The sequence below is a fragment of the Hypanus sabinus genome, chromosome 9 (assembly GCF_030144855.1).
Source record: "Hypanus sabinus isolate sHypSab1 chromosome 9, sHypSab1.hap1, whole genome shotgun sequence".
Lineage (NCBI taxonomy): Eukaryota > Metazoa > Chordata > Chondrichthyes > Myliobatiformes > Dasyatidae > Hypanus > Hypanus sabinus.
Genome location: NC_082714.1, coordinates 13965594 through 13984087, shown reverse-complemented (window position 1 = coordinate 13984087; position 18494 = coordinate 13965594). Strand labels below are relative to the sequence as shown.

Genomic DNA, 18494 nt, shown 5'->3' with positions numbered 1-18494 from the left:
CTTCATGTCCTGTCTGTGAGGGGACAGCACTGGTCCATCCACGAGCTCACCCGGTCTTCATGTCCTGTCTGTGTGGGGACAGCACTGGTCCATCCACGAGCTCACCCGGTCTTCATGTCCTGTCTGTGTGGGGACAGCACTGGTCCATCCACGAGCTCACCCGGTCTTCATGTCCTGTCTGTGTGGAGACAGCACTGGTCCATCCACGAGCTCACCTGGTCTTCACGTCCTGTCTGTGTGGGGACAGCACTGGTCCATCCACGAGCTCACCCGGTCTTCATGTCCTGTCTGTGTGGGGACAGCACTGGTCCATCCACGAGCTCACCCGCTCTTCATGTCCTGTCTGTGTGGGGACAGCACTAGTCCATCCACGAGCTCACCCGGTCTTCACGTCCTGTCTGTGAGAAACAGCACTGGTCCATCCACGAGCTCACCCGGTCTTCATGTCCTGTCTGTGAGGAGACAGCACTGGTCCATCCACGAGCTCACCCGGTCTTCATCTCCTGTCTGTGTGGGGACAGCACTGGTCCATCCACGAGCTCACCCGGTCTTCATGTCCTGTCTGTGTGGGGACAGCACTGGTCCATCCACGAGCTCACCCGGTCTTCATGTCCTGTCTGTGAGGAGACAGCACTGGTCCATCCACGAGCTCAGCCGGTCTTCATGTCCTGTCTGTGAGAAACAGCACTGGTCCATCCACGAGCTCACCCGGTCTTCACGTCCTGTCTGTGTGGGGACAGCACTGGTCCATCCACGAGCTCACCCGCTCTTCATGTCCTGTATGTGAGAAACAGCACTGGTCCATCCACGAGCTCACCCGGTCTTCATCTCCTGTCTGTGTGGGGACAGCACTGGTCCATCCACGAGCTCACCCGGTCTTCATGTCCTGTCTGTGAGGAGACAGCACTGGTCCATCCACGTGCTCACCCGGTCTTCATGTCCTGTCTGTGAGAAACAGCACTGGTCCATCCACGAGCTCACCCGGTCTTCATGTCCTGTCTGTGAGGAGACAGCACTGGTCCATCCACGAGCTCACCCGGTCTTCATGTCCTGTCTGTGAGAAACAGCACTGGTCCATCCACGAGCTCACCCGGTCTTCATGTCCTGTCTGTGTGGGGACAGCACTGGTCCATCCACGAGCTCACCCGGTCTTCATGTCCTGTCTGTGTGGGGACAGCACTGGTCCATCCACGAGCTCACCCGGTCTTCATGTCCTGTCTGTGTGGGGACAGCACTGGTCCATCCACGAGCTCACCCACTCTTCATGTCCTGTCTGTGTGGGGACAGCACTGGTCCATCCACGAGCTCAGCCGGTCTTCATGTCCTGTCTGTGAGAAACAGCACTGGTCCATCCACGAGCTCACCCGGTCTTCATGTCCTGTCTGTGAGAAACAGCACTGGTCCATCCACGAGCTCACCCGGTCTTCATGTCCTGTCTGTGTGGGGACAGCACTGGTCCATCCACGAGCTCACCCGGTCTTCATGTCCTGTCTGTGTGGGGACAGCACTGGTCCATCCACGAGCTCAGCCGGTCTTCATGTCCTGTCTGTGAGAAACAGCACTGGTCCATCCACGAGCTCACCCGGTCTTCATGTCCTGTCTGTGTGGGGACCGCACTGGTCCATCCATGAGCTCACCCGGTCTTCATGTCCTGTCTGTGTGGGGACAGCACTGGTCCATCCACGAGCTCACCCGGTCTTCATGTCCTGTCTGTGAGGGGACAGCACTGGTCCATCCACGAGCTCACCCCGTCTTCACGTCCTGTCTGTGTGGGGACAGCACTGGTCCATCCACGAGCTCACCCGGTCTTCATGTCCTGTCTGTGAGGGGACAGCACTGGTCCATCCACGAGCTCACCCGGTCTTCATGTCCTGTCTGTGTGGGGACAGCACTGGTCCATCCACGAGCTCACCCGGTCTTCATGTCCTGTCTGTGTGGGGACAGCACTGGTCCATCCACGAGCTCACCCGGTCTTCATGTCCTGTCTGTGTGGAGACAGCACTGGTCCATCCACGAGCTCACCCGGTCTTCACGTCCTGTCTGTGTGGGGACAGCACTGGTCCATCCACGAGCTCACCCGGTCTTCATGTCCTGTCTGTGAGGGGACAGCACTGGTCCATCCACGAGCTCACCCGGTCTTCACGTCCTGTCTGTGTGGGGACAGCACTGGTCCATCCACGAGCTCACCCGGTCTTCATGTCCTGTCTGTGAGGGGACAGCACTGGTCCATCCACGAGCTCACCCGGTCTTCATGTCCTGTCTGTGTGGGGACAGCACTGGTCCATCCACGAGCTCACCCGGTCTTCATGTCCTGTCTGTGTGGGGACAGCACTGGTCCATCCACGAGCTCACCCGGTCTTCATGTCCTGTCTGTGTGGAGACAGCACTGGTCCATCCACGAGCTCACCCGGTCTTCACGTCCTGTCTGTGTGGGGACAGCACTGGTCCATCCACGAGCTCACCCGGTCTTCATGTCCTGTCTGTGTGGGGACAGCACTGGTCCATCCACGAGCTCACCCGCTCTTCATGTCCTGTCTGTGTGGGGACAGCACTGGTCCATCCACGAGCTCACCCGGTCTTCATGTCCTGTCTGTGTGGAGACAGCACTGGTCCATCCACGAGCTCACCCGGTCTTCATGTCCTGTCTGTGTGGAGACAGCACTGGTTTGGAACTGCTGAGCCAAGCCATGATGCAACCAGTCAGGATACCTTCAACAGTTTGCCAGAGTATTTGGTGACATACCATATATCCTTAATCTTCTTCGAAAGTTCTTTGTGATTGATCTGGAGTTTCAAGCAGTTGACTTTCTCCAGTTTTGATCCACCCATGTTATGAGCTATGTGGTCTCCCAACTTCCCTGACAGAGGGCAAATTTGGGAGGCACCTATGATATTTATCAGTAATGTTAATATCTTTTCAAATGTTATAGACAACAGAGCAGTAAAGCATAGGAACAGGCCCTTCAGCCCATCATGTTGTACCAAACGAATTAAGTATTTAATCTAATGCCTACTTAAACTAATATCTGCTGCCTACACAATGTCCAAGTCCTTCCATTTTCAGAGCATTTGGGTAAATTCATGTTCATGCTATCAGGTTGGAGGCTGCCTAGATGGAATATGAGGTGTTGCTCTTCCAACCTGAGAGTGGCTTCATCATGGCCGTAGAGGAGACCATGGACCAACACATTGGAATGGGAATGGAGATTGGAACGATCTCCTGAAGGCCTCGATTATATTGGCCTCCACCACCACCTCTGGCAGATTATTCTAGCCACCCTCCACTCTCTGTGTGAAAATAACTTAGCCTAAATATCTTATTTGAACATACCCCCTCTCACCTTAAATGAATGTTCTTTGGTACTAGGCATTTCAACCCTGGGAAAAAATACTGCCAGTCTATTCTAACGATGCCTCACAAAATCATATAAACTTCAATTAGATCTCTCCTCAACCTCTACCACCCACTCCAGCAAAAATGAGCCAAGCTTGTCCAACAATTCCTTATAGCACATACCCTCTAATCTAGGAAGCTTGCTGGTAAATCTTTTCTGTATTCTCTTCAAAGTCTAAACATCCTTCCTATAATAACTACTAGGAATACATAACATGTTAGTAATTAAAAACATTGAACTACAGCAAAATAATTGAGAAAAAAATCTCACCTTCGGTTCCCATGCTAGATAAGACCATGAGAGTCCAGTGACAGAATTAGCCCTGAGGTTCAGCCTTCTGCGTCTGTTAGTAAACCTCAGATTTTCTTATTCTGTAGTGCTTATGGGCTAACTTTTATGTGAACATCTGAGAGCTTTAGTCAGACCTTAAGTGTCCATCAGTCTTCCATGAATCAGTTTTGTATGGAAGAGTGAGAATCTGTGGTCACAAAATAGATGCCTCCCAGGTCCTAGGGTCCATTATATCTCAGGGCACCTGCAGAAGGTTCTCAAGAGGGAGGGTGAGCAGCCAGAGGTCATGGTGAACATTGGCTCCAATTACATTGATATAAAGGAGCGGGGAGGGGGGGTGGAGAAGATAGTCTAGGGAGTTAGGGAGGAGGCTGAAGAGCAGGACCTCCAAGTTAGTAATCAGTGAATTTCTTTCAGTACCACGTGCTAGACAGGGCAGGGATGGGATGAAAGTACAGATGAATGAGTGGCTGAGGAAGTGGTGCAGGGGGCAGGAATTCAGATTTATGGACCATTGGAATTTCTTCTGGGGAAGGTACGACCTGTACAAAAACGACAGGTTACATCTGAACCCAGGAGGGCTCTATATCCTTACGGGAAGATTTGCTAGAGATGTCGAGGGCGGTTTAAAATAACTTGACAGAGGGATGGAAGCCAATGTGAGAGGGCTGAGGATGGGCCATGTGGCATACAAGCTGATGCAACGAGCAGGAAGACTGTGAGTACTGCAGGTGTTATATTTGAACGCACGTAGTTCACAGAGTGAGACAGATGATCTTGTAGCACAATTAGAGATTGACAGGTATGCCGTAATGAGCAGCACTGAGACGATAATAAAGCAGATTATAGTCAGGAGTTTAACATCCAGGGGTACACCTTGTATCAAAAGGACAGGCAGGTGAGCAGAGGAAGTGGGGTGGATCTGTTGGTAAAAAAATGAAATCAAATCCTTAGAACAAAAGTGACATAGAATTAAAATATGTAGAATCTTTGTGGATAGAGTTAAGAAACTGCAAGGATAAAAAGACCCCGATGAGATTATATACAGGCCTCAAACAGTAGCCAGGATGTGAGATATAAATTACAATGGGAGATAGAAGAGGCATTTAATAAGGGGAATGTTATGATAGTCATGGGGGATTTCAATATGCAAGGAGACTGGAAAAATTAGGTTAGTGCTGGATTCCAAGAGAGGGAGTTGATGGAATGGTTATGAGATGACTTTTTAGAGCAGCTCATAGTTGAGCCCACTTGGAGAAAGGCAATTCTGGATTAGGTGTTGTGTCATGAATCAGATTTGATTAGAAAGGTTAAGGGAAAGAAGCACTTAGGGGTCAGTTATCATTATATGATAGAAATACACCCTGCAGTTTGAGAGGGAGAAAATAGAGTCAGTTATCGGTATTACAGAGGAGCGAAGGGAATTATAGAGGCATGAAAGAGGAGTTGGTCAAAGTTGATTGGAGTGGGGGGGGTGGACACTGTTAGAGATGAAGGCAGACCAGCAATGGCTGGAGTTTCTCAGAACAATTCAGAAGGTACAGGATAGATACATCTCAAAGATGAAGAAGTATTCTAAAGGGAGGATGAGACAAATGTGGGTGACAAGAGAAGTCAAAGTCAGCATAAAAGTGCCAATAATATAGCAAAAATTAGTGGGAAGGTAGAGTATTGGGAAACTTTTAAGAACATCAGAAGGTAACTAAAAGAGCCATGAAGGAAAGAAAAGATAAACTATGAAGCTAAGCTAGTTAATTATATAAAAGAGGATACCAAATGTTTTTTTCAGATACAGTATATAATGAGAAACGGAGGGAAAAATTATGCATTGGACCACTGGAAAGTGACATTGGAGAGGTAGTAACAGGAGACAATGAAATGGCAAATGACCTTAATAAGTATTTTTCACCAGTCTTCACCGTGGAAGACATTAGCAGTATACCAGAAGTTTGGGAGTGTTGGGGGCGGAAGTGAGTACAGTTGCCGTTATTTAAGGAGAAGGTGCTTGGGAAGCTGAAAGGTCTGAAGACAGTTAAGTCAACTGGACCAGATGGACTACACCCTAAGGTTCTGTAAGAGCTGAATGGCTGAATAGATGTTTGAAAGATCAGTAATGATCTTTCAAGAATCACTAGATTCTGGAATGGTTCTGGAGGAGTGGAAATTTGGAAATGTCACTCTAGTCTTTAAGAAGGAAGGAGGCAGAAGAAAGAAAATTATAGGCCAGTTAGCCGGACTTCAGTGCTCGGGAAGATGTTGGAGTCCATTAATTAGTTTGCGGTATCAGGGTACTTGGAAGTATAAGATAAAGTAGGCTAAAATCAGCATGGTTTCCTTCAGGGGAATTCTTGCCTGACAAATCAGTTGGAATTCTTTGAGGAAATAACAAGCAGGTTAGACAAGGTGAAGTCAGTGGATGTTGTTCACTTGGATTTTCAGGTCTTTGGCAAGCTGCCCCCATGAGGCCGCTATAGAATATAAGAGCCCATGGCATTACAAGAAAGATACTAGCATGGATAGAAGATTGGATGATTGGCAGAAGGCAAAGAGCAGAAATAAAGTGAGGCCTTTTCTGATTGGCTGATGGTGACTAGTGACGTTCCGCAGTGGCCAGTATTCAGTCCACTTCTTTTTATATTATATGTCGATGATTTGGATAATAGAATTGATGGCTTTGTGGCCGTTCAAAGTAAATTTATTATCAAAATACATATATGGCACCATGTACAACCCTGAAATTCATCTCGAGTGCAAACACAGCAAATCCAAGAAACACAATAGAATCAATGAAGTAATGCATCCACAGAATGGACAAACAACTAGTGTGCAAAAGACAACAAAATGTGCAAATATAAAAGAAAAGAACTAGAATAATAATAAATAAGCAATAAAACATGAGCTGAAGAGTCCTTGAAAGGGAATCCACAGACTGTGGGAATATTTCAATAATGGGATGAGTAAACCTGAGTGAAGTTATCCCCACTGGTTGAAGAGCCTGATGGTTGTGGGGTAATAAATGTTCCTGAACCTGGTGGTGTGGGTCCTGAGGCTCCTGTATCTTTATATCACCTGTAGTTTGCAGATAATACAAAGATAGGTGGAGGGGCAGGTAGTGTTGATGAGGCAGAGAGTCTGCAGAAGGACTTAGACAGATTGTGAGAAGGGGCAAAGAAGTGGAAGAAGGAATATAGAGTAGGGAACAGTATGGTTATGTACTTTGGTAAAAGAGCTGCACTTTATGGGCCCCTTATCAGTGAAAATATGTGCTGGCACTGGAGAGGATCCAGAGGAGATTCACGAGAATGATTCCGGTAATGAAAGGGTTAACATATAAGTACTACTGCCTCTCAGTTCCAGTGACCAGAGTTCGATTCTGTCCTTGGACGCTGTCTGAAGGAGTTTGCACATTCTCTGTGACAATGTGGGATTTGTCCCGCTGCTTTGCTTTCATCCCAATAATGAGTTGGATGTTTAGTCAGCTTGGTTTCTGTCAGTTACTCTGACTATACGGGAATGGTGGCAGAATCTGGATAAAGTTAATGAGCATCTGAGATTGAATAGACTCTGGGGAAACAGGATTACATAGAACAGACAAGTATATCATAGCCTTTACTGCTTTGAAATAGCAGATCATCATTCTGGAGATAAATGCTCCTTTTAAGCTTCCAAATATTGGAAAGATTGAGGCCACCAATCATAAGGATCATTGAAATGTCTAATAGAAAATGCAATTGGGAAACTTGAATTGTTTTGGACCATAGCATTAAATTATCATCTCTACCATCTGATCATTATTGCTGGGAGAGAAACATGTTGCTAGTTATGATTAAAACTGACAGAATCATTGAGTCAAACAGCAAAGAAACAGTCTATCCTGGGTGATAAAATAAAAAGTTTATTTAGAGATAGAGCGCAGAGGAGTTGTGCTGCCCAGCAACCCACCTGTATAACATTAGCTATATCACAAGACAATTTTCAATGACCAATTAACCTACTAACCAGTACATCATTTGAATGTGGGAGGAAGCTCATGCACTCTCGGAAGGACATACTGGTGGCATTGGAATTGAACTGCCAGCGCTGATTCCCAGAGCTGTAATAGCATCACGCTAACGGCTACACTACTGTTCTCCCGATCAACACACTTGGTCTGTAGCTTTCCACACTTCGGTGATTCCAGTACTTGTGAAGATACTTAGCGCATATACACAGAACATTACAGCACAGTATAGGCCCTTTGGCCCCTGATGTTGTCCCGACCTTTTAAACTAATCCAAGATCAATTTAACCCATCCCTGTCACAAATTCCTCCATTTTTGTTTCATCCATTTGCCTATCTAAGAGTCCCTAATGTATCTGCCTCTACTACCACCTTTAGTTGTGCATGCCACACAACCACAACTCTCGTGAAAAGAACACCTACCTCTGTCATCCCCCTATATCTTCCTTAAAATTATGCCCTCTTGTATTAGCTATCTCTGTCTTGGGAAAAGATCGTTGGCTGTCCATTGTATCTATGCTTCTTATTATCTATACACTGCTATCAAGTCATCTCTCATCCTCCTTCGCTCCAAAGGGAAAGGTCCCAACTTGCTCATAAGACATTCTCTCTAGTCCAGGCAGCACCTTGGTAAATCTCCTCTGCGTCTTCTCTAAAGCTTCCACATCTTTTCTATAATGAGGTGACCAGAACTGAAGATAATACTCTATGTGTTGTCTAACCAGAGTTTTATAGAGCTGCAACATTTTATCTCTTAGCTCTTGAACACCGATTAATAAAAGCCAACACACGATATACCTTCTTAACCCCCCCTTCAGCTTGTGCGGTGACTTTGAGTGATGTATCGACCTGGAAACCCTCTGTACCTCCTCACCAATGGGATCCCTCTGAGAAACTGGATGGGCTCTATGGCCTCCCTCACATGATATGTTCTAACTCTTTGCCTTTCTTGCCGGCTGACAGCCCCAGAGGAACCACAACCCGTGGATGCTCCTGTACTTCATCTCCTTCCTTCTGATCGTCAGCTTCTTCGTGCTGAACATGTTCGTGGGCGTGGTGGTAGAGAACTTCCACAAGTGCCGGCAGCACCAGGAGGCGGAGGAGGCTCGCCGCAGGGAGGAGAAGCGCCTGCGACGGCTGGAGAAAAAGCGCCGCAGTAAGGAACTGTGCCTAACTGGTCGGTAGTACGTTTGGTCTTTCTGAGCCGTGCCTGCTCCCAAACTGGGAAGGAAATGCGACTTCCCCCACCCCAACAGCATGCCAGTGCACGCCAAGTTCACCCCGCATGAAGATCCGATGAGGCTGGTTGCATTGCCGTTTCGTTTTGACGAATTTTTTTTTGATAATAAAAAAAAATTCCTAACCCTTCCGAATAAAGATCCACACAGACTAGAATATAAAAGCGTGGATGCAACACGGAGGCTTTATAAGGCTTTGGTCAGGCTGAACTTGGAGTGTTGTGGACAGTTTTGGGTGCCTTGTCTGAGAAAATACATGCTGGCCTCGGAGATAGGCTCCAGAGGAGGGTCGCAAAAATTCTTCTGGGAAGGAAAGGGTTAATGCATAAGGAGCATTTGATGGCTCTGGGTCTGTACTAGGATTACTAGAACGAGGAGAAATCTTATGGGAAACAATTGAAATTTAAAGGACTAGATAGACTGGATGTGGAGAGGGTGTTGCTTATAATGGGGGAGTCTAGGACCAGTGAACACAGCTTCAGAATAGAAGTTGTCCCTTTAGAACAAAATGAGGAGGAATTTCTTTAGCCAGCGGATGGTGGATCTGTGGAATTTATTGCCACAAATGGCTGCTGAGGCCATGTCATTGAGTATATTTAAAGTGGAGGCTGACAGGTTCTTGATTAGTAAGGGTGTCAAGGGCGAGGGGAAGAAGGCAGGAGAATGGGGTTGGGAGGGCTCATAAGTTAGTTATGATGGAATGGCAGAGCCAAATGGCCTAATTCTGCTACCATGTTTCATGGTCTTATAAATTTGTGATGGGAGTGAAGACAGGTTAGGTTACAATACCTACCTGAAAGTCAAGATTCCGGAGACTGTTTTCTCAGTAACATTATTCAATAAATACAATGAACTTGCTCAAATGCGTTGGAACATACAGTGGAACAGTGTTTAAATAGATATCTCTCAAGGATACACATTACGGGTGCTATAGTGAGTGTAGCGGTTAGCACGATGCTTTTACAGCTTGGGGCATCGGAGTGCAACTCTGGCACCGTCTGCAAGGATTGTATTGTCCTCCCCGTGACCATGTGGGTTTCATCCAGGTGCTCTGGTTTCCTCCCACAGACCAGAGATGTACCAGTTAGTTGGTTAGCCAGTCACTCTAAATCGTCTTGTGGTTAGCCTAGTGTTAAATAGGTGCATTGCTGGATGTCATGGCTTATTGGGCCAGAAGGGCCTGTTCCTCATTGTATCTCCAAATAAATAACTAAATTACCCGACTATCATTTGCCACAACATCATGGCATATTGTAACACCTACCTCATGAGGATATAGGGAAATAGAGGGACAAAAGTGCTTGATTGTAAAAGCAACTGAATTTTTTTCCCCATTTTGCATTTGCCATCGAGAAATCCCAGGGTTTTGGTTGAAGGCGGCAGACTCAGAAAGATGTGTAACTTGTGCTGTCTGTTTTAGTCCCGTCTTGATGTTGTGCCCTGTTTATCAAATGGTAAAGTGTAGGTATTGTGGTTGGAAGGAGTGTGTCCTGTTACAACTCTGCTTTCAGAGCTGAAGAATTGTGGACTTCGTTAATTGTGTTGTCTTTGTCCACAATTTCTCATAGCAGTGAGATATGATACTCATACTATGTATGATATATATTCTCATACTATGACCTATAGCTAGCTGTTGTACTGTTTGGAACAACTTCTATACTCAGCGATTCTGCAGATGCTGGTAATCTAGAGAAACACACGCAACCTGCTGGAGGAACTCAGCAGTCAGGCGGCATCTATGGAAACGAATCAACAGTCAAAGTTTTGGGCCAAGTTCCTTCATCAGGACTGGAGTAAATTAGCTCTTTAGACCACTTCCTTAACTGAGAAGAAAACCCTCATTTGTGCCATGAAATTTGCTCCTTTGCAACAACAGCACAGTGCTGCTTTAGCATTTTCTGATTTTGTTTTGGTTTTCCAGCATCTGCAGTGTTTTTGCTTTTCACTTGTAGATCTTTTGCTTCTTTCTCAGAACATGAATATCATCGTACATGTTTGAGAAGACGCAAAGCTCATTCTGTTGACCTGACATTGGGGGAATTACATGATCCCCTGTACGAAATGAAATTGTATTTACTGCTCAGTCTGCATGATGCGATTCTGAACGTTTTATAAATATATTGAGGACAAACCTCAAGTAAATGAGCAGAATGATAATTTTTTCATGAAGAAAGGTCAGTATCACACACTTTAGGAAATGTGATTACCTACATAACATTTGGAAACAAAGATAAAATTAAATCAGGTCTCTCACCAACGGATGTTTAACCAACCCTTTTCTACAAATGTTTTCCACAAAGTTGGCTTTATGTAACTAACTTGTGTCATTTGAAATGACAGATTGGGCAATCTTTGTCCAAACCAGTTTACCCCGTCACAAGCTCCCTCACCTTTGCCAGAGATTTCATTTACAATCGTAATGGAGAATTATATTAAACTGGGTGGAACTTGGTTCTGTGCATCACTGGTATATTTTATAGCGGTGGCTTTTCACGACGACACCTGATGGTAGCAATGAGTGCTTAGGTCACGGAAGGGAACTGCCACAGTGCTTTGCATTAATTAAAAAAAAGGTGAGAAGGGAAAGGTCCCTTCCATATGCACTAGATTTGCCGTTGCTTTCTCCGTTTTCTCAGCTATGACTTCCCTCAGACCCAGCACTGTGCAATGCAACAGTGCATGGTAAATTGCATGTGTTAATGCAAAGCAAGCATGTAGAACGTGCATGGTATATTTCTTATTAGTTGCAGTGGAACAAATTTTATGAACACGACATTCACGTTGGCACGGCTTTGGTGCTTTAAAACATTGATTTTTTTCTTTCTCCCAGAACTCTGTGACAAAGTTCTTTGAATGACCAACATTATTCTGTTTCATATGTACTAATGTTAAGACCTATTAGTGGCTTCTCATTTCATTATTATATTATGTATACACATATTTAATATACCGGAGGCACAATATTGCATGTGTGTAGTTTGCTCACCAACATAATCATTCCTATAATTTTTAAAATATTCATCCTGTCACAGTGAATCATGCACTCAGACATTCTGCACTGAGTTACAGGGAACGTTTGGACAGGTGAGGAGTGTATAAGACTGAGAGATTTGATAAAGGTGCTCACAATTCTGAGGGTTGTAGAGTAGATAGGATAAATGCAAGCAGGCCTTTTCCACTGAGACTGGGTGAGATGGAAACTAGAGGTGATGGGTTAAGGGTGAAAGTTGAAATGTTTAGAATCAGAATCAGGTTTATTATCACCAGCATGTGACGTGAAATTTGTTAACTTCGGGGGAAACATGAGAGAGAACTTCTTCACTCAGAGGGTAGTCCGAGTGTAGAATGAACTGCCACTGGAAATGGGGGATTTAGGTTTGATTTCAACATTTAAGAGAAATTTAGATAGATGGATGGGAGGGGTATGGGGGCTATAATCCAGTGGTAGGTCAATGGGACTAGGCAGAATAATAGATCAACATGGACTAGATGGGCCAAAAGGCCTGTTTCTGTAGTGTAGTTCTCTAAGACTATATGATACTCCTGTATGACTGTAAGATGTGCTGAACTGACTGACCATCCATTGTGAGCGGAACGTCTGGTGGATTAGGTGCATCGACATGATGTGACCTTGGCTGAATGCCCCTCATCTTTCTTCGCATACCCTCTGGCCTGTCTCTCCTCAGAGATTCATGAGAGGACTTGGAGGAGATCATACTTTGGACATCTGTGCTTATCAATGGAAGTTAGAATTTAACTCTGAGCTTTCTAGTGAGAAATACCATACATGTCAACAGCATTTCCTATATTACAATCCCAGTCAACCCAATGAGAAACTGTATTGTTATTTTGTGCCAAATCAGTTGAGAATTAGCCAAGACATCATAATTCTATGTAATCAATTTAATATAATCAACATAACATGCAAATACAGTACTGTGCAAAAGTCTTAGGCACATAAATATAGCAAGAGTGCCTAATAATTTTGCACAGTACTGCAAGGTGTTTTTTTTATTGCAGGGGTAATTTTGATTTGATTTGAAACATACAGTGCAGAATATAGTTTTAATGGTAAGACTGTTGGCATTCTGGAGGATCAGAGAGTTCTTGGGGTCCATAGGACGCTCAAAGCTGCTGCACAGGTTGTCTGTGTATTTAAGAAAGCTTATGGTGCACTGGCCTTCATCAACCATGGGATTGAGCTTAGGAGCTGAGAGGTAATGTTACAGCTTTATAGGACCCTGGTCAGACCCCACTTAGAGTATTGTGCTCAATTCTGGTCATCTCACTACAGGAAGGAAGTGGAAACTATAGTAAGGATGCAGAGGAGATTTACAAGGATGTTGCCTGGATTGGGGAGATTGCCCCATGAGAATAGGTTGGGTGAACTTGGCTTTTTCCTTCTTGGAGTGACAGAGGATGAGAGGTGACCTGATAGAGGTGGATAAGATGATGGCATTGATCGTGTAAATAGTCAGAAGCTTTTTTCCGGGGCTGAAATGTCTAACATGAGAGAGCACAGTTTTAAGGTACAGTACTTGGAAGCAGGTTCAGAGGAGATGTCAGGGGCAAGTATTTTACACAGAGGGTGGTGATTGTGTGGAATGGGCTGTCAGCGGCGCTGGTGGAGGTAGATACAATAGGGTCTTTTAAGAGACTCCTGGATAAGTACATGGAGCTTAGAAAAATAGAGAACTATGGGTAACCCCAGGTAATTTCTAAAATAAGTACAAGTTTGGCATGGTATTGTGGGCTGAAGAGCCTATATTGAGCTGTAGGTTTTCTGTGTTTCTATATATACCCATTTCCACCTTCTCTTTATTTGCCCTTGAATCAGCAGTATCTGTGAGTCTTCAGTTTTTGTTAAGATTGGTAAACATTTAGTAGATCACAAATTTCCTAGACACCCTGGCTATATACAAAGTATATGTACTAAGACTTTTGGTCAGGACACTATGTGAATATTACTGTTTGCTATTAACCTCTGTAATGTTATGAAGCTTCTGTTCTTTGCTTTTGTCTCTCCAGAAGCTCAACGTAGACCATATTATGCTGACTATTCCCCAGCGCGACTTTACATCCATAAATTATGTACCAACCACTACCTGGATCTGTTCATTACATTCATTATTGGGATAAATGTCGTCACCATGTCTATGGAACACTATCACCAGCCAATTGTAAGTGTGTACAGCTGATAGGTGGATCCACAGCCATGCTTAACCATGCTTTAAATGTCCATGAATCAATTTGTAATTCAAATTTCATTCATAAAGTTATGAAATGGATCTAAATTAGCAAGTAATGATTCAGCTTCAGGCTTTCAACAAATGAATGTTTTAAAAGTATTTATGTTATCTTAATGTATTTGGTGGTGGGGTGGAGATGCATATGTACCAAAGGAGATGAAAGGCACTCCTTCCCTCCAGTAGCCTACAGGACACCCTTGGGACTCCATAGTTCTCTAGTGGGAAAATTTTAAAGATCCAGGAATCCCAATTCCACCTCATCCCTCAAGGGATGAAATTCCTCATCATCTGCATCTTAATTATATCTCCTGGTTCTAGATTTCAGCACGAGAGGAACCCTAGTCAGCATCTGGAGAAGTGTTACCACCATGGTGTTAAGTACATACATCTTAGTGCTGCTGTTATTTATCTTGGGTGGCAGGGTGGAGATACATGTTTACCAAAGGAAGCGTAAGGTTTTCTTTCCCCGCCACTAGCCTGCAGGTCACCACCGGGCAAGGTGTAGCACTTGCTTAGCCCCTCCCCGATCAGGGTCATGTGAAGCCATGGTCGTATGAGCATCTGATGCAGATCACAAGTCTTGGTTATGCCAGGCAGACAATCTCTGAAGAGTATTGATAATGGGTGGGGTCACCCGTCCTGTAAAGACACTGCCCAGAAGAAGGGACACACCATTTCTGTTGAAAAGTTTGCCGACAGCAATCATGCTCATGAGACCATGATCACCTGTGTCATGCAACTGGTCATATAATGATGTATTCCCAGTTTGTGTGATGGTGCTGGGGCAGATACAGTATAGTTTGGAAACTTCAGATGGTATTAGCGGACATTTCCAACTTGTTTTTCCAATCCCGCTGTAGTGTCTTTGAGTATGATGGTCTGCTATTGGTAAAATAAGATCTACTTTGAGTTAGTGATAGCCTTCCAGCCCAGCAGAGTAGACAAGAATATGGAACACCAAACATTAGAGCACAATACAAACTCTTTGGCAATGACATTTGTCAACCTTATAACCCACTCTAAGAACAATCTAACCCTTCCCACCCCCATAGGCTTCTGTTTTTCTATCAACTATTTGCTGATCTAAGAGTTGGTTAAATGTCCTTATCAATCTGCCTCTATCACCACCCCTGGCCATGCATTTCAGGCACTCACCATCTTTGTGTAAAAAAACTTACTTCTGATAGCACCACCCCCCCCCCCCCCCCAAGCTTTGCTCCAATCACCTTAACATTATGATCCCTCATATTAGTCATTTCTGCACTGGGAAACAAATCTTTAGTTATCCACTCAATCTATAAGAGAAAAGCCCTGAATCACTCAGCCTATGCTTACAAGCCATGCTCTCTAACCAGGCAGCATCCTGGCAAATCTCCTCTCCATTCCCTCTCTAAAGCTTCTACGTCCTTCCTATAATGAGGCAATGAAAACAGCATAGTGGTTAGCGCGAGGGAGGTGTCCCCCATTTTCACAGTGAGCAGGAGACATAACAACAATCCGTTGGTTTGCAATGTTAAAGAGTCCATTTCTTTGCTTTTTACAAGCTCTGTGCCCAAAGAGTGCAAACATCTCGGGTCTTCGGGCCCACAGTGAAAGATTTCCTGGCCTCTCCAACGATACACAAGTCTCCTGCTGTGACACTGACCCTCGATCAACCCGTCTCCAGAGCCACGGGATATTAGGCTTCCAAATACTAGGCTGCCTCTCAGGCCGACCCCTTGGCGTACTGAACAATGGCTGATCCTGAAACCCCGAGAACGGGTCCCATTCCCGCAAAGAACTGAAGTCAGTGTGTAACTCCAGGTCAGGGTCTTCAAAAAGAACCCTGCAAGGGAAAAATAAAGATATCAAAGATGGAAATAGAGCTGTTTCCAAAGATGGAAGCCTGATTTCTTCAGCCTGATTCTAAAATTCATTACCACCAGGTTGTGATCACTTCCAATATCAGCACGGACTGAAACTGGTTCTGCACCAGTATGTAATCAGTTTGGCTGTGATGTATACCACTGAGTGCATGCTAGGTCCAGCGTTATGTTGCCTTGTGCTCTCCAAGAGCATTCACAAGTACCATGTTGTTGTAGCTGGCAAACTCAAGTAGACATAATCCTCGCTCATTGGTTACAGCATTACAGGAGGGACAGCAGAATTCCTTCCAGTCTTTAAGTGCATCTGCATCAATCTTGGCCTTCCAGTCCCCCTGAATGATTACAATGTCCTTTTTTGCCCACCTTTTCAATAATGCCCTGGAGTTGAGTGTAGAATTCCTCCACTTCCTCACCTTCATAGTCAGTTGTTGGTGTGTAGGCCTGTATTTCTGTGACGTTGAAAGCTTCTGCTCTAAAGTGGATGGAAATAAGCCTGCTGGATACTGAGTGGCACCCGTATACTGAGTTCTTGATGCTCCTGTTGAGAAGAAATCCTATGCCATTGGCATGTTTGTCAAATTCTCCACAGTAGTGTAGTACATGGCCTTCCTCTGTAAGATGTTCACTGAGGTTTTTTCACCTGACTTCACAAAGCCCCATGATATGTCAGGCTGATCTCTCTGGCTCAGATGCGAGCTCCTGCACTTGCCCCACTTGGGCAAGTTCCACGTGGCTAATGAGATGTAGTCTTTCCCATGGATCCTCTGAGGTGCGGTTACAGTTCTTTAAATAAATAAGTAATACAGAATACAGTACTCCATGTGGTCCAACCAGAGTTTTATAGAGCTACAACATTACCTCTTGGCTCTTGAATTCAATTGCCCCCTACCAATGAAGGCTAACACACCATCCGTCTTCTTAATATCTTCAGCTAGTTTGAACTTATTTTGCCAAGGTGAAAGGCCAGCTGCTTTTATATAACCAATAGACATTATGAAAAGATCTTTGAGAGTTATAAATAATATTTTCATTTCTTCTTCCAAAACACTTTCTTCTGCTTATGGCAAGAGCACGTAAATACATGTACACTTTATCAGGAGAGACGATCAATAGATCAAAGCTCAAAGTAAATTTATGATCAAATTACATGCAGTATATGTTGTATATACTACCTTGAGGTTCATTTTCATGCAGGCATTCACAGTAGAACAAAGAAATACAATGGGATCAATGAAAAACTACACAGAAATAAACAGAGACAACCAAAGTGCAAAAGATGACAAACTGTACAAATACAGAAAACAATCATGGTTAAACATTATGCTTCTGTCTGTCTAATAAATGGTTAATAACCAGTACATTATCTCCCACTGGTCACCCTAATTTGCTGTTCATGAACTAATAATCTTCCTTCTCTTGTTCTCCCCAGTCCCTGGAAGAGGCTCTGAAGTATTGTAACTACGTTTTCACCATAGTCTTTGTCTTCGAATCTGTCCTTAAGCTCATTGCCTTTGGCTTCAGGAGATTCTTTAAAGACAGGTATGTCACACTTATTGGTCCTCTTCTCAATGTTGCTATATTATAAAGATCATAAAGATGGAGTATCATAAAAAGATGAAAATAGGAGCAGTAATTAGCAACCAGGCCTCTCAAGTTCAATATGATCAGTCCTGATCTGTACGGACTTCCACTCCTCTTTTGTATCAGTTCCCCATTCTTTGATCTATTATATATTTATCTATCTCCATCTTAAATGCTCTCAGTGACCACTTCACTGGGTACCTGTTATACCTAATAAAATGTCCACTGGGTGTCCATTCATGGTTTTCTGCTGCTGTAGCTCATCAACTTCAAGTTTTGATGTGTTTAGAGATGCTCTTCTGCACACCAGTGTTATAACACGTGGTTATTTGAGTTACTGTCACTTTCCTGTCAGCTTGAACCTTTCTGACCATTCTCTTCTGACGTCTCTCATTAACAAGGTTCTTTTGGCCACAGAGCTGCTGCTCATTGGATGTTTTTTGTTTTCCGCACTATTCTCTGCAAACGTTAGAGACTGCTGTATGTGAAAATCCCAGGAGATCAGCAGTTTCTGAGATACTGGCACCAACATTCATTCTATGGCTCAAGTCACTTAGATCACACTTCTTCTCCATTCTGATATTTAATCTGAACAAAACTGAACCTCTTGACCATGTCGGCATGTTTTTATATGTTGAGTTGCTGCCATATGATTGGCTGATTAGATATTTGCATTAACAAGCAGGTGTACAAGTGTACCTAATAAAATGGCCATCTGAGTATATATATGTGGCCTCCACATCTGCAGAGAACTCCAAGATATACTACATCACTTCTGAGAGAAGAAATTTCTGTGTGCCTCTGTTTGAATGGTAGGCTCCTTATTTTGTGCCTGTGTATCCTGGCTCATGAGGTGCTTACTCTTCAGAACCAAT

The 18494-nt window shown here is 44.3% G+C and overlaps 1 protein-coding gene across 1 annotated transcript in view; it reads left to right on the top strand.

Annotated features, from left to right (window-relative positions):
- The window catches only part of cacna1ha (calcium channel, voltage-dependent, T type, alpha 1H subunit a), a 348995-nt gene that overhangs the window by 266783 nt on the left and 63718 nt on the right, over positions 1-18494 (top strand). The window contains exons 23-25 of the mRNA XM_059979077.1: positions 8650-8842; positions 13953-14104; positions 17468-17577. Coding sequence (XP_059835060.1) covers positions 8650-8842; positions 13953-14104; positions 17468-17577 — 455 coding nt within the window. The remainder of the gene's footprint in view (positions 1-8649; positions 8843-13952; positions 14105-17467; positions 17578-18494) is intronic.